Source organism: Oncorhynchus mykiss, chromosome 1 (genome assembly GCF_013265735.2).
Source record: "Oncorhynchus mykiss isolate Arlee chromosome 1, USDA_OmykA_1.1, whole genome shotgun sequence".
NCBI lineage: Eukaryota > Metazoa > Chordata > Actinopteri > Salmoniformes > Salmonidae > Oncorhynchus > Oncorhynchus mykiss.
Window position 1 is genome coordinate 79,031,779 of NC_048565.1, and position 13,494 is coordinate 79,045,272.

Sequence of the window (13,494 nt, forward strand, 5' to 3'; positions counted from 1 at the left end):
GTGCAGGGATACTGGAGTGATACTATGTATTAGGGTCAGGTGACTAGGCATCAGGATATATGATGCGTAATTGATTGTATGCGCACACGTGTGTGTTTGAGTCCTGTGAGTGTGCATACAGAGGGTGCAGAAATAAAACACAGGTCAACTCAGTCCGTGTAGCCATTCTGTTTGTTATTTACCAGTCTTATGGATTGGGGATTGAAGCTGTTCAGGAGCCTATTGGTGTCCAGACTTTTATTAAATCCCTTATTTTTTTAATTTTAATCCCATTTTCTCCCCAAATTCATGGTATCCCATTGGTAGTTACAGTCCTGTCCCATCGCTGCAACTCCCGTACGGACTCAGGAGAGGCAAAGGTCAAGAGTCCTCCAAAACAGCCGCACTGCTTCTTGACACAACACCCACTTAACCCTGAAGCCAGCTGCACCAATGTGTCAGAGGAAACACCGTACACCTGGCACAGATAGCAGTGCCTTAGACCACTACGCCACTCGGGAAGCCCCATTGGTGTCAGACTTGATGCACCGGTACCGCTTGCCATGCGGAAGCAGAGAGAACAGTCTATGGCTTGGGTGACTGGAGTCTTTAACAATTTTCCGGGCCTTCCTTTCACACCGCCTGATGTAGAGGTCCTGGATGGCATGGAGCTCGGCCCTAGGGATGTACTGGGCTGTCCGCACCACCCTCTGTAGTGCCATGCGATCGAGACTGGTGCTGTTGCCATACTAAGCAGTGATGCAGCCAGTCAAGATGCTGTCAATGGTGCAGCTGCAGAACTTTGAGGATTTGAGGGTCCATTTTCAACCTCCTGAGGGGGAAGAGGCACTGTCATGCCGTCTTCACAACTGTGCATGTGTGAGTGGACCATTTTAATTCCTTAGTCATTTGGACACCGAGGAACTTGAAGCTCTCGACCTGCTCCACTGCAGGCCCGTTGATGTGGGTGGAGGGTGTGCTTTCCCCCCCCAGATCCACGATCAGCTCCTTGGTTTTACTGATGTTGAGGGAGAAGTTATCCCGGCACCACACTACCAGGTCACTGACCCCCTCCCGGTAGGCTGTGTCGTCGTAGGCTGTGTCATCATCGCCGGTGATCAGGCCTACCATCCTCATGTCGTAAGCAAACTTGATAGTGTTGGAGTTGTGCATGGCCACACAGTTGTAGATGAACAGGGAGTACAGGAGGGGACTAAGCGTGCACCCCTGTGGGGCCCCCGCAACACGCAACACATCGTGGCAGAGGGGATGTTGCCTACCCTCACAACCTGGGGTTGGCCCGTCAGGAAGTCCAGGATTCAGTTGCATAGGGAGGTGTTCAGTCCCAGGCTCCTAAGCTTGGTGTCGTGTCTTTGGCTATGCCGGATTAATTGATATGACATGCTATTCTATAAAATAATTGATCCGTAATTAATATTACCTGATTGAGCTAATCATGTAAATGTAATTAACTAGAGAGTCAGGGCACCACAAAATAATATTTATAGAGCTGTTATCTTCTGAATAAACTCTTAAAGACCTAGTAATATTTTACATCAATAGCAGTCAATATTAATTGTCACCTTAATTCAGTCTCATCTGAATGTTGTAAATTCTTGGTTATCTTCACGAACAAGTTGAACCAGCAATACAAAATTGGGTTTAATTATTTATTTACTAAATACCTAACTAATCACACAGAATTACACATACACATAATTAATCATAACTTGATTACAAATTACGTCATAAAGGAAAACGTCAGATATGACAGATATGACAGCTTGTTACACAAAAGAAAAGGGGCTGGGTTTGACTGAAAGAGCGGGAAGACTGATGAACGAAGGGCAAAGCTGTGCTATCGTAAATACAGTATCTGATGCATTCTGAATTACCGCCCATTTGGAAAAGGAAAATGCAATAAATATTTACTCTGAGCTGCGCTTCGGTAGGTTGGTGATAGATGGAAGGCCTTGTTGCCAAACCGAGTCCTTTGTCCTTTGAAGAATGTCCCTGGTGGTCAATTGGATACGTTGTAGTAACGTCGTTGTGTGATAGACGGGATACTCTGTCTGTTCCTTCCTAACCCTCGTTTGCAGCTGCTGTTGCTAACTCAACGGCTAGGAGGTATCACTTCTGTAGTGAATAAGAGTTCAAAGTTCATACCATTCGCAACCAAAGCTCACACTGATGTTGGCTTCGTTCTGTAGTTATTATCTGAACCATTCTGACATCGGACCGTCGTCCTCACATCCTCGGAACAGGAGGTTATATTGTCGTCAAGGCTTTATATAGGAAGGGAGAAAGGGGGTGTTTTTCATAGTTTACAACCTATGTCTCTTCATGTGGGCGGGCCACTTAGTCGGGCCTAATTCACAGATGACAACCGAACTGACATCATATTAATTAAGTACCACCGCATATGTTCAATTGGTCGGATTACCAGAATATAGTTCATTTCCCCCCACCTTCTGATGTTCCCAGAATCTCTATGTTAACCAAGGTGTTTGCAAATGTAACATCAGTAGGGTAGAGAGAGGAAAAAGGGGGGAAGAAGTATTTATGACTGTCGTAAACCTACCCCCAGGCCAACGTCATGACATTGGTGAAGAGCTTGGAGGCGACAATCATGTTGAACGCTGAGCTGTAGTCAATGAACCGCATTCTCACATACAGTTGAAGTTGGAAGTTTACATACACCTTAGCCAAATACATTTAAACTCAGTTTTTCATAATTCCTGACATTTAATCCTGGTTAAAATGCCCTGTCTTAGGTCAGTTAGGATCACCACTTTTTATTTTAAGAATGTGAAATTTCAGAATAATAGTAGAGAGAATTATTTATTTCAGTTTTTATTTCTTTCATCACATTCCCAGTGGGTCAGAAATTTGCATACACTCAATTAGTATTTGGTAGCATTGCCTTAAACAATTTAAACTTGGGTCAAACATTTCGGGTAGCCTTCCACAAGCTTCCCACAATAAGTTGGGTGAATTTTGGCCCATTCCTCCTGACAGAGCTGGTGTAACTGAGTCAGGTTTGTTGGCCTCTTTTGTTCTCACACGCTTTTTCAATACCGCCCACAAATTTTCTATAGGATTGAGGTCAGGGCTTTGTGATGGCCACTCCAATACCTTGACTTTGTTGTCCTTAAGCCATTTTGCCAGAACTTTGGAAGTATGCTTGTGGTCATTGTCCATTTGGAAGACGCATTTGCGACCAAGCTTTAACTTCCTGTCTGATATCTTGATGTTGCTTCAATATATCCACATCATTTTCCTCATGATGCCATGTATTTTGTGAAGTGCACCAGTCCCTCTTGCAGCAAAGCACCCCCACAACATGATTCTGCCACCCCAGTGCTTCACGGTTGGGATGGTGTTCTTCAGCTTGCAAGCCTCCCCCCTTTTCCACCAAACATAATGATGGTCATTATGGCCAAACAGTTCTATTTTTGTTTCATCAGACAAGAGGACATTTCTCCAAAAAGTACGATCTTAGTCCCCATGTGCAGTTACAAACCGTATTCTGGCTTTTTATGGCGGTTTTGGAGCAGTGGCTTCTTCCTTGCTGAGCGGCCTTTCGGGTTATGTCGATATAGGACTCGTTTTACTGTGGATGTAGATACTTTTGTACCTGTTTCCTCCAGCATCTTCACAAGGTCCTTTGCTGTTGTTCTGGGATTGATTTGCGCTTTTCGCACCAAAGTACATTCCTCTCTAGGCGACAGAACGCATCTCCTTACTGAGCGGTATGATGGCTGCGTGGTCCCGTGGTGTTTACACTTGCATACTATTGTTTGTACAGATAAACAGGGTACCTTCAGGCGTTTGGAAATTGCTCCCAAGGATGAACCAGAGTTGTGGAGGTCTACAATTTTTCTTCTGAGGTCTTGGCTGATTTCTTTAGATTTTCCCATGATGTCAAGCAAAGAGGCACTGAGTTGGAAGGTAGGCCTTGAAATACATCCACAATACATCCACAGGTACACCTCCAATTGACTCGAATGATGTCAGAAGCTTCTAAAGCCATGACATAATTTTCTGGAGTTTCCCAAGCTGTTTAAAAGGCACAGTCAACCTAGTGTATGTTAACTTCTGTCCCACTGAAATTATGATATAGTGAACATTCATAAGTGAAATAATCTGTATGTAAATAATTGTTGTAAAAATTACGTGTCATGCACAAAGTAGATGTCCTAACCGACTTGCCAAAACTATAGTTTGTTAACAAGAAATTTGTGGAGGGGTTGAAAAACAAGTTTTTTTTTAATGACTCCAACCTAAGTGTATTTAAACTTCCAACTTAAACTGTAGGTATTCCTCTTATACAGTATAGGTGGGTGAGGGCAGTGTGGAGTACAATTGAGATTGCGTTGTCTAGGGATCTGTTGGGGCGGTATGCAAATTGGAGTGGGTCTAAGGTGTCTAGGACGATGGTGTTGATATGTGCCGTAACCAGCCTTTCAAAGGAGAGGTTGAAAATGACAGTGAATATACGTGCCAGATGATCTGTGCATGCTCTGAGAATACTCCCTGGAATACTGTCCGGCCTTGCGAGTGTTAAACCTGATCTAAAGACCTTACTAATGTTGGCCTTGGAGAGCGAGGCAAAGTAGAGATTTCCTGCTGGAGTGCCAATTTGGTGGGGTAAAGAAAAAAAACTACAACTTGGGTTCAAATTCTTTAACGGCCTGTTCGGGGGCAGAATGACAGATTTGTACCTTGTCAGCTCAGGGATTTGAACATGAAACCTTTCGGTTACTAGGCCAACGCTCTAACCACTAGACTACCCTGCCACCCTGATAATAGATTGAGTCTGCTTTGATGGTCAGGGTTTGCATTTTTGGGGATGATTCCATTGGTTCCACTGCATCAGGCAGGCTCAATTACACACAGTTAACCCACTGTTCCTAGGCCGTCATTGAAAATAAGAATTTGTTCGTAACTGACTTGCCTAGTTAAATAAAGGTAAAATTAAAATAAAAAAATTACTTGAAGTATTTCAAAGAAAACAAGTACTATTTGAACCCAGGCTTGATGACTGACTATTGGTGTTGAGACTTCACTGGTTTAGAAGCCTTTTTAAACTTTTCATCTTTGATTTCCATTACATTTATGATACTATAATTCACTCTACTTGAAAGCAGCCGGATGCATAGATAATGATTCTAAATGATGCCCTGGAAAATGTGCTACAGTTCCATTAGAGTTCTGCCACGGTGTTCCTGTTAGAAGGCAGTCCAGTCACTCTTCTATTCACCCCTACAACCGATCTCGGTGATAATAATGTCTAGATGGATAATTTTCTAAAATATAGTGTAGGAGGTAATCATAGGTGAACGTCAATGCATATGACCTTGTTTTACAACATCCCAAGGCAGCTGCACAAGTTACTGATGATTATGTGGCTAATGCAGACAGACATAATTGTCACTGTGCTGTAAATTACTCTATTAAAATAAGTTATTTAATTAAACTTCTCTGGCTTCTAGGTCTTTTCAATTACAAGGTTGAAAAACAGCCATGTGTCATTAAATTAGTTTTTTTTTCTCATTTTCAATCTCAGGGTAGTGCTTGTGGAGAATATTCCAGAAGATGTCACCTTCTCTGAGAATGCTACGTCCCACCTCCCCCTCTCTGCTGGGCTGCACAGCCTGTTGGACCTGGCAGTGGCTGGTCACTCTGTGGAGATTGTGTCACCTCAATGGAACCTGAACCCCTCCGACTATGAATCCAGATTCCTTCAATCTTCTAGGCAGGTAAGCACAACAACCAAACAGGTAGCACCCCCAGGCCAAATAAGGCATTACTGTTTATCATACCTAGCCATAACACTTACTTTACGTGGCAGTTTTACTTATGGTCTTTTTCTTGTCAACAAATCCACATTTATTGTATAAGATTACTGTTCTTCCACCAAGAATACAAATAGCTCAAGTTTTATTGTAAAAGCACAGTGAAATGCTTAACTGCGAGCTCTATCCAACAGTGCACTTATTAATAAAATAAAATAATAATTTAAAAAAAGTATATAATAAAGAAAACAATAAATAAGAAACAGCTGTATCCAGGGAGTATGTATACATGTATACATATCTTGTTCACCTTATTCCAGCTGCTGTGACTTCAGCACTAAAACACTCATGCTTACACTGAGGCTAAGGTTACACAGGGGTTTGGCTATAATGGCAGCGTTGAGGTTTGGACAACCCCTGTATCTACCCACTGCCATTTAGTTCATTAGGTCTAATGGCACCCCTTGGCAGTTTAACTGGAGAGAAATTGCACTTGGGGGCCCTCTGGCCTACACAATTATAATTGCTGGAGCCTGGCCCAATGTTAAAATTGACATTAAAATAAAATGCATTTTTGGTTTAGGTATTTTTTTTTTACTATAATCACAATTCAGCAACAAACAAAAAAATCTTTAGGAAATCTGTTCCCAACTATTCCCACGAAATAAAAACTATACACTATATATACAAAAGTATGTGGGCACCCCTTCAAATTAGTGGATTTGGCTATTTCAGCCACACCCGTTGCTGACAGGTGTATAGATTGCACTCAGCCATGCAATCGCCATAGACAAACATTGGCAGTAGAATGGCCTTACTGAAGAGCTCAGTGACTTTCAACGTGACAAGTCAGTTTGTCACACTTCTGCCCTGCTAGAGCTGTCCCGGTCGACTGTGAAGTAGAAATGTCTAGGAGCAACAACGGCTCAGTCGTGAAGTGGTAGGCCACACGAGCTCACAGGACGGGACTGCCTAGTGCTGAAGTGCGTAGCGCGTAAAAAACGTCTGTCCTCGGTTGCAACACTCACTACCGAGTTCCAAACCTCTTCTGGAAGCAACAACCGTACAATAACTGTTCGTCGGGAGCTTCATGAAATGGGTTTCCATTACCGAGCAGACGCATACAAGTCTAAGATCACCATGCGCAATGGCAAGCCTCGGCTGGAGTGGCGTAAAGCTCGCCGCCATTGGACTCTGGAGCAGTGGAAAAGCGTTCTCTGTAGTGATGAATCATGCTTCACCATCTGGCAGTCCGACTGACGCGTTTACACTGATGCCAGGAGAACGCTACCTGCCCCATAGTGCCAGGTTTGGTGGAGGAGTAATAATAGTCTGGGGCTGTTGTTCATGGTTCAAGCTAGGCCCCTTAGTTCCAGTGAAGTGAAATCTTAACGCTACAGCATACAATGACATTCTAGACGATTCTGTGCTTCCAACTTTGGCAACAGTTTTGGGAAGGCCCTTTACTGTTTCTGCATGACAATGCCCCCGTGCACAAAGCGAGGTCCATACAGAAATGGTTTGTCGAGATCAGTGTGGAAGAACTTGACTGGCCTGAACATAGCCCTGACCCCATCAAACACCTTTGGGATGAATTGGAACGCCGACTGCGAGCCAGGCCTAATCGCCCAACATCAGTGCCCGACCTCTCTAATGCTCTTGTGCCTAAATGGAAGCAAGTCCCTGGGGCAATGTTCCAACATCTAGTGGAAAGCCATCCCAGAAGAGTGGAGGCTGTTATAGCAGTAAAGGGGAGACCAACTCCATATTAATGCCCATGATTTTGGAATGAGATGTTTGATGAGCAGGTGTCCACATACTTTTGGTCAGGTAGTGTATGATTGTGTCTCAATGTAATCTTGGTATGAAATGATTGTTAGTTTCAAATGCAATATATTTTTGAGCTTACTTGTGGTCATTTTGCAGTGTACAAATTATTATAATTACGTTTCGGCCCCCGAAACCCGCTTTGACAAATCAGCCCGCGGCTGAATTTAGTTGCCTACCCCTGACCTATGGTGATCCAATTGATTGTGTTCTTGGTTACAGGGTCAGGCTTTGCTGCAAAGACTGCAGGGGCTGAAGAAGAAGGGAATCAATTTGAAGATAGCCAGTGGAATGATCAACTCTTCAGAGCTGAAGAGCCTGTCTCGTCACAGTGAGTCATGTTGTCAACCACAAGACCAGAGCTACAGTGACATTTACATTCCGTATACAGTATATTGCCATTTTATAGAAAATACTGGGTAGTGAACGGTGTGTCAGGGAAGCGACTTAAAAGGCACACACCCTTATGCAATGCACCAATAGGGTTAACCCCATTGCTGTGGTGATGCCTGTTGACAGGATGGGTAGGGTGTTTGTATTTCACACCAGTGACCCGGGTTTGCTTCCCTCCGTCGCCATTCGCTACAATGGTGTCAGAAGTGGGATGACGGCTGTGAGGAACGCACGGCCTGGACGTGTCAGGGGTCTGAGTAGTCAAAGCACAGGAACTTGCCTTCCCGTTCACACTTGAGACCCAGGTTCGCTTCCCTGCCCCACCGTTCACTACAGTATCTACAAAATGGTCTCGGCACTTTTATCTCAATGAGGGATATTACATCATGACTAATCTTACATGCAATATTAACATACATTGCTGTGAAAAAGTATTTGCCATCATTCTATTTTTCTCTACTTTTGGATATTTTGATACTAAATATTATCAGTTCCTGGAATGGTCTGATCAAAGTCGAGACCTAATCCCAATTGAGATGTTGTGGCAGGACTTGAAATGAGCAGTTCATGCTTGAAAACCCACAAATGTTGCTGAGTTTAAGCAGTTCTGCATGCAAGAGTGGACCAGAATTCCTCCACAGCGATGTTAGAGACTGATCAACAACTACAGGAAGCATTTGGTTGCAGTTATTGCAGTTAAAGTTGGCACGGCCAGCTATTGAGTGTAAGGGAGCAATTACTTTTCACACAGTGGAATTGGGTGTTGCATTACATTGTTAATTAAATAAATAAAATAAGTATACCTTTTTGGGGTTATTTGTAAACTCAGGTTCCCTTTATCTAATATTAGGTTGAAGATCTGATTATATTTACGTCATTTAGCAGACGCTCCTATCCAGAGCGACTGCATTTTCATACTGGTCCCCCGTGGGAATCGAACCCACAACCCTGGTGTTGCAATAACATTCTGTATCAAAAATATGCAAAAATGGAGAATCAGAAAGGGTGCAAATACTTTTTCACAGCACTGATTTCTATCTCTGTCGATTCTGTCTTTTCCTACCTGTGTAGGTGAGGTACACTACATTAACATGACAGCCCTGACCAAAGGCTTTCTGCACTCTTCTTTCTGGGTGGTGGACAGGCAGCACATCTACATCGGCAGCGCCACCATGGACTGGCGATCACTGTCCACGGTATCTTAGTAGATTCACTCCATTAAATTACCTACCTGTGTATATTTCTTTCTTTTTTTTACCCCTTTTTCTCCCCAATTTTGTGGTATCCAATTGGTAGTTACAGTCTTGTCTCATCGCTGCAACTCCCGGACGGACTCGGGTGAGGCGACAGTCGAGAGCCGTGCGTCCTCTGAAACCCAACCAAGCCACACTGCTTATTGACACAATGCCTACTTAACCAGGAAGCTAGCCGCACCAATGTGTTGGTGGAAACACCATACACCCGGCGACCGTGCCAGCGTGCACTGTGCCCGGCCCGTCACAGGAGTCGATGGTGTGCGATGGGACAGGCCAAACCCTCCCCTAACCCGGATGATGCTGGGCCAATTGTGCACCGCCCCTTGGGTGTGCGACAGCGCCTGGACTCAAACCCAGAATCTCTAGTGGCACAGCTAGCACTGCAATGCAGTGCCTCAGACCACTGCACCACTCGGGAGGCCACCTGTGTATATTTCTGTAACATTTATTCTCCATTCAATGAGACCAGTCCACCTATGAGTGCTCCTCATACTGACTAATATGTTCCATACCTTGATTACGTAAACACTTAACCAACCTACTGTGTACACAAAACCTGTTTTCATTTTGAGGTCTGATATTGCAGGCACTTTGAGGGTACTGTGTACAACCATCATCTCTGGGGATTTTTGTCCAATGACTCTGGAATCAATATTTATTCAAACACTGCTAGTTACACTAGGAGAACAGCATCCATTAATTGGCTTAGGTTGCACAAACATCCTGAATATAAAAGAGATGCAACTTTTTATAGTTGGCAGAAAACGTCACCGTTTTCACGTGCGTACGAGAAAGGACAATACTGAATTAATTGAGTGAGGACAAAAAGGGAACGTGGTGCTGCTCAAAGCTGAAAAAGTACAAAAGGTTGATTTAAAGTGTGACCCCATTCGCTGTACCTAGCCCGTCTATCTTTATCACTTCACTGAAATAAACATTTGCTTGAGAAGTGCATCACTTGAAACCCTGCTGTGAGAAGGGATGGAAGAGGCTTGGTGATTTGAAGGGCCTGGAGGACTACCTGCCTCGTCCAGGGCCAGAGGAGGGCAGAAGACGATGGGGAGGATTCAGGGCTGGAAGGGAGAGGAGCACTGGGCTGTGGAGAGGAAACAAAAAAGAGGACAGGAGGGAGAAGGGGAAATTGAAGTGTGGGGAGTAGGAGATGGTAGGAGAGGGAATGGAAAAGGGGGAATGGAAGAAGAGGAGGGGGAGGCAGGATGAGAAGAGATGTGTGAAGTAAGGATTTGGTATAGGTGGAGACCCTGGGGGCACATGCTAACACCGTACAACATCTGTGCTGTTGCTTTGTTGTCTCTCAGATGAAAGAACTGGGCATCATCGTCTACAACTGTAGTTGCCTGGCACTGGACCTGCACAGGGTATTCAACCTCTACTGGCAGCTGCAGTATAAGGACTTTATACCGTCCATGTGGTCCAAAAGGCTGAGCGCCCTGTGGAACAAAGATGAGAACCTTCCACTTCTCTTCAACAACACCAAGGCTGAAGTCTTTGTCTCTGTGAGTGACAACTAATCGTTCTCTCACATGGCTTCATGCATAAAGACAGCAGTTTGTCTGGACGATGTGACCTTTTAACAAGGGCCTTGAAATGATTTTTTAGCATTCTGTATCAGTAGTAATTTGTATAATTCTGAAACAAGCTCATTTTATACTAAATTAATGAATAGTTTACAGAGATTATGAATTCTTTGGGGGTTTTCTTGCTAGCAATAATAAATTGCCAATATTTATGCATACTATTTGAATACTTTTCTTGGTTAAAGCCTTTACATTAGTCTTGATATATAAATGATGTAAACATTTGCAATGTCCTCCCACAGTAAGAACTTTGACGAGAGGTGACAGTTGGGTGAAAAAAGCTGTGTCTTATACAGCTCGATATGACTAATCAGCTGATGTTTTAAGTACGCTAACGGGATGTAAAATTGCATTGCTTCCAACAGAAAACATACATTCGGCTGGTTGTAAATTAGGCCAGTCGATGAACATTTCTGAAAAACAGAGGGAACGTTAATCATCAGAAGTATTGATAGCATGGAACTGTGATCTGTCATTTTTCTCATCACACACATCCTATGGGTGACAGGGCTTTAGGCTGCGCGGCTCCGTGGCTGAGGAACACACTTCCAGACACTATTAGGGCTGCAGAGTCTCTGGCCTCCTTTCAGGCACAGCTCAAGACCGTGCTGTTCAGAAAAGCTTTCAAGGACCTCTGTTAATTCTGTTCTCATGTCCTCCAGACCTGTATATAGCTTAAATTGTTGTCTGTGTTCTATGGTCTGTGTTTTTTTGTTTTGTTTTTATTTTATTGCACCTTGGGTGTGAGAAAAGAGCTTTACCAATTAAATGAATATTATTATTATATATCAAGAAATAAAGAACAGAGACAGGATCAGTTAGAGACAAGTAGAGCGAAGGTAACGATGCTGTTGGAATACTAATGGACAAAGATATGTTCCAAGAGGTAGTGGTGGTGGTGGTGGTGGTGATGATGATGATGATGACGACGATTTGATAACAATATGAGGACGACAACAATGACAATGATTCATTGCATCTGTAAAGCCTTGGCATTGACATGAGGGCCTCCGTTCTCTACTCTCCAATGATTTAACAGTCTTATCTTGTGGCAGAGCTCTCCAGATGTCTTCTGCCCTAAAGACAGGACCAGAGACCTTGATGCCATATCCTACGTGATCCAAAAGGCCAAGAGGTTCATCTACATATCCATTACAGACTATCTGCCTCTCACTAACAGGAATGCTCACAGGTGAGCATGTTGATACTGACAGCACCTGATCACCTTATTGTTGACACTGACAGCACCTGATCACCTTATTGTTGACACTGACAGCACCTGATCACCTTATTGTTGACACTGACAACACCTAATCACCTTATTGTTAGTGTTGTATTGTTCGCCCATTTATACAATACAATAACAACTGATAGAATGAAACCGATAGGATGTAACTGTGTATAATGACCTGTAATTACCAAACAGTTAGTGTGTAACTCTTTGCTACCTTGGCAGATACTGGTCACGTATAGACGGGATGCTTCGTGAAGCCTTGATCCTGAGGAACATCGAAGTGCGTCTGCTAGTAAGCTGCTGGGAGCAGACGCATCCCCTGACCTTTAACTTTGTGTGGTCCCTGAAGACCCTGTGCATGGAGCTGGCCAACTGTTCAATGGAGGCTGTGAGTGTGGACACCACATGCCTACATCCTCATTACCTGGATACAAACTGATGTTATACAGAATCATCATAGCTACTTTACCAGGCTCATTATACCTACAGTGAGCTACAAAAGTATTGGGACAATTATACATTTTTATTTTATTTGTTTAATCTATACTCCACCACTTTGGATTTGAATGATACAATGACTGAGGTTAAAGTGCAGACTATCAGCTTTAATTAGAAGGCAATTTCATCCATAACTGGTGAACCGTTTAGAAATTACAGGACTTTTTGTACATAGTCCCTCCAAATTCACTTATGTGTATTAAAGTAGTCAAAAGTTTAGTATTTGGATTTGCAGTAGCAGCCATGAGCATGCTCAGGCTTCAAAAGAGGCTTGCCTCTAGCGTCCTGCGCTGTGGCAAGAAGAAGGTATGGCTGGACCCCAACGAGACCAATGAGATTGCTAACGCCAACTCCCGCCAGCAGATCCGTAAACTGGTAAAGGATGGTCTTATCATCCGCAAGCCTGTCACGGTGCACTCTCGCGCCCGTAAGAACATGCTGGCGCGTCGCAAGTGAAGGCACACAAGAATCGGTAAGAGAAAGGGTACAGCCAACGCCCGTATGCCAGAGAAGCTGTCTTGGATGCGTCGCATAAGAATCCTGCGTCGTCTTCTCCGTCGCTACAGGGAGTCCCATAAGATTGACAGGCACATGTACCACAGTCTCTACCTTAAGGTGAAGGGTAATGTGTTCAAGAACAAGCGTATCCTCATGGAGCACATCCACAAAGTTTAGTATTTGGTACCATATTCATAACTTGCAATGATTACATAAAGCTTGTGACTCTACAAAACTTGTTGGAGGCATTTGCTGTTTGTTTTGGTTGTGTTAAAGATTATTTTGTGCCCAATAGAAATGAATGGTAAGTAATGTATTGTATCATTTTGGAGTCACTTTAATTGTAAATAAGAATATAATATGTTTCTAAACCAGGGGAGCATCTTTGGTTTTAGAAGTGGGAGGGACAAAAA

At 43.5% G+C, this 13,494-nt stretch overlaps 1 protein-coding gene and 1 pseudogene across 1 annotated transcript in view; both read left to right on the top strand.

Moving 5' to 3' along the window:
- LOC110530018 (inactive phospholipase D5) overlaps nucleotides 1–13,494 on the top strand; it is a 59,166-nt gene that overhangs the window by 36,347 nt on the left and 9,325 nt on the right. The window contains exons 3-8 of the mRNA XM_021612778.2: nucleotides 5,549–5,741; nucleotides 7,827–7,935; nucleotides 9,069–9,193; nucleotides 10,573–10,770; nucleotides 11,907–12,043; nucleotides 12,308–12,473. Coding sequence (XP_021468453.1) covers nucleotides 5,549–5,741; nucleotides 7,827–7,935; nucleotides 9,069–9,193; nucleotides 10,573–10,770; nucleotides 11,907–12,043; nucleotides 12,308–12,473 — 928 coding nt within the window. The remainder of the gene's footprint in view (nucleotides 1–5,548; nucleotides 5,742–7,826; nucleotides 7,936–9,068; nucleotides 9,194–10,572; nucleotides 10,771–11,906; nucleotides 12,044–12,307; nucleotides 12,474–13,494) is intronic.
- On the top strand, nucleotides 12,808–13,258 carry LOC110530025 (annotated as a pseudogene).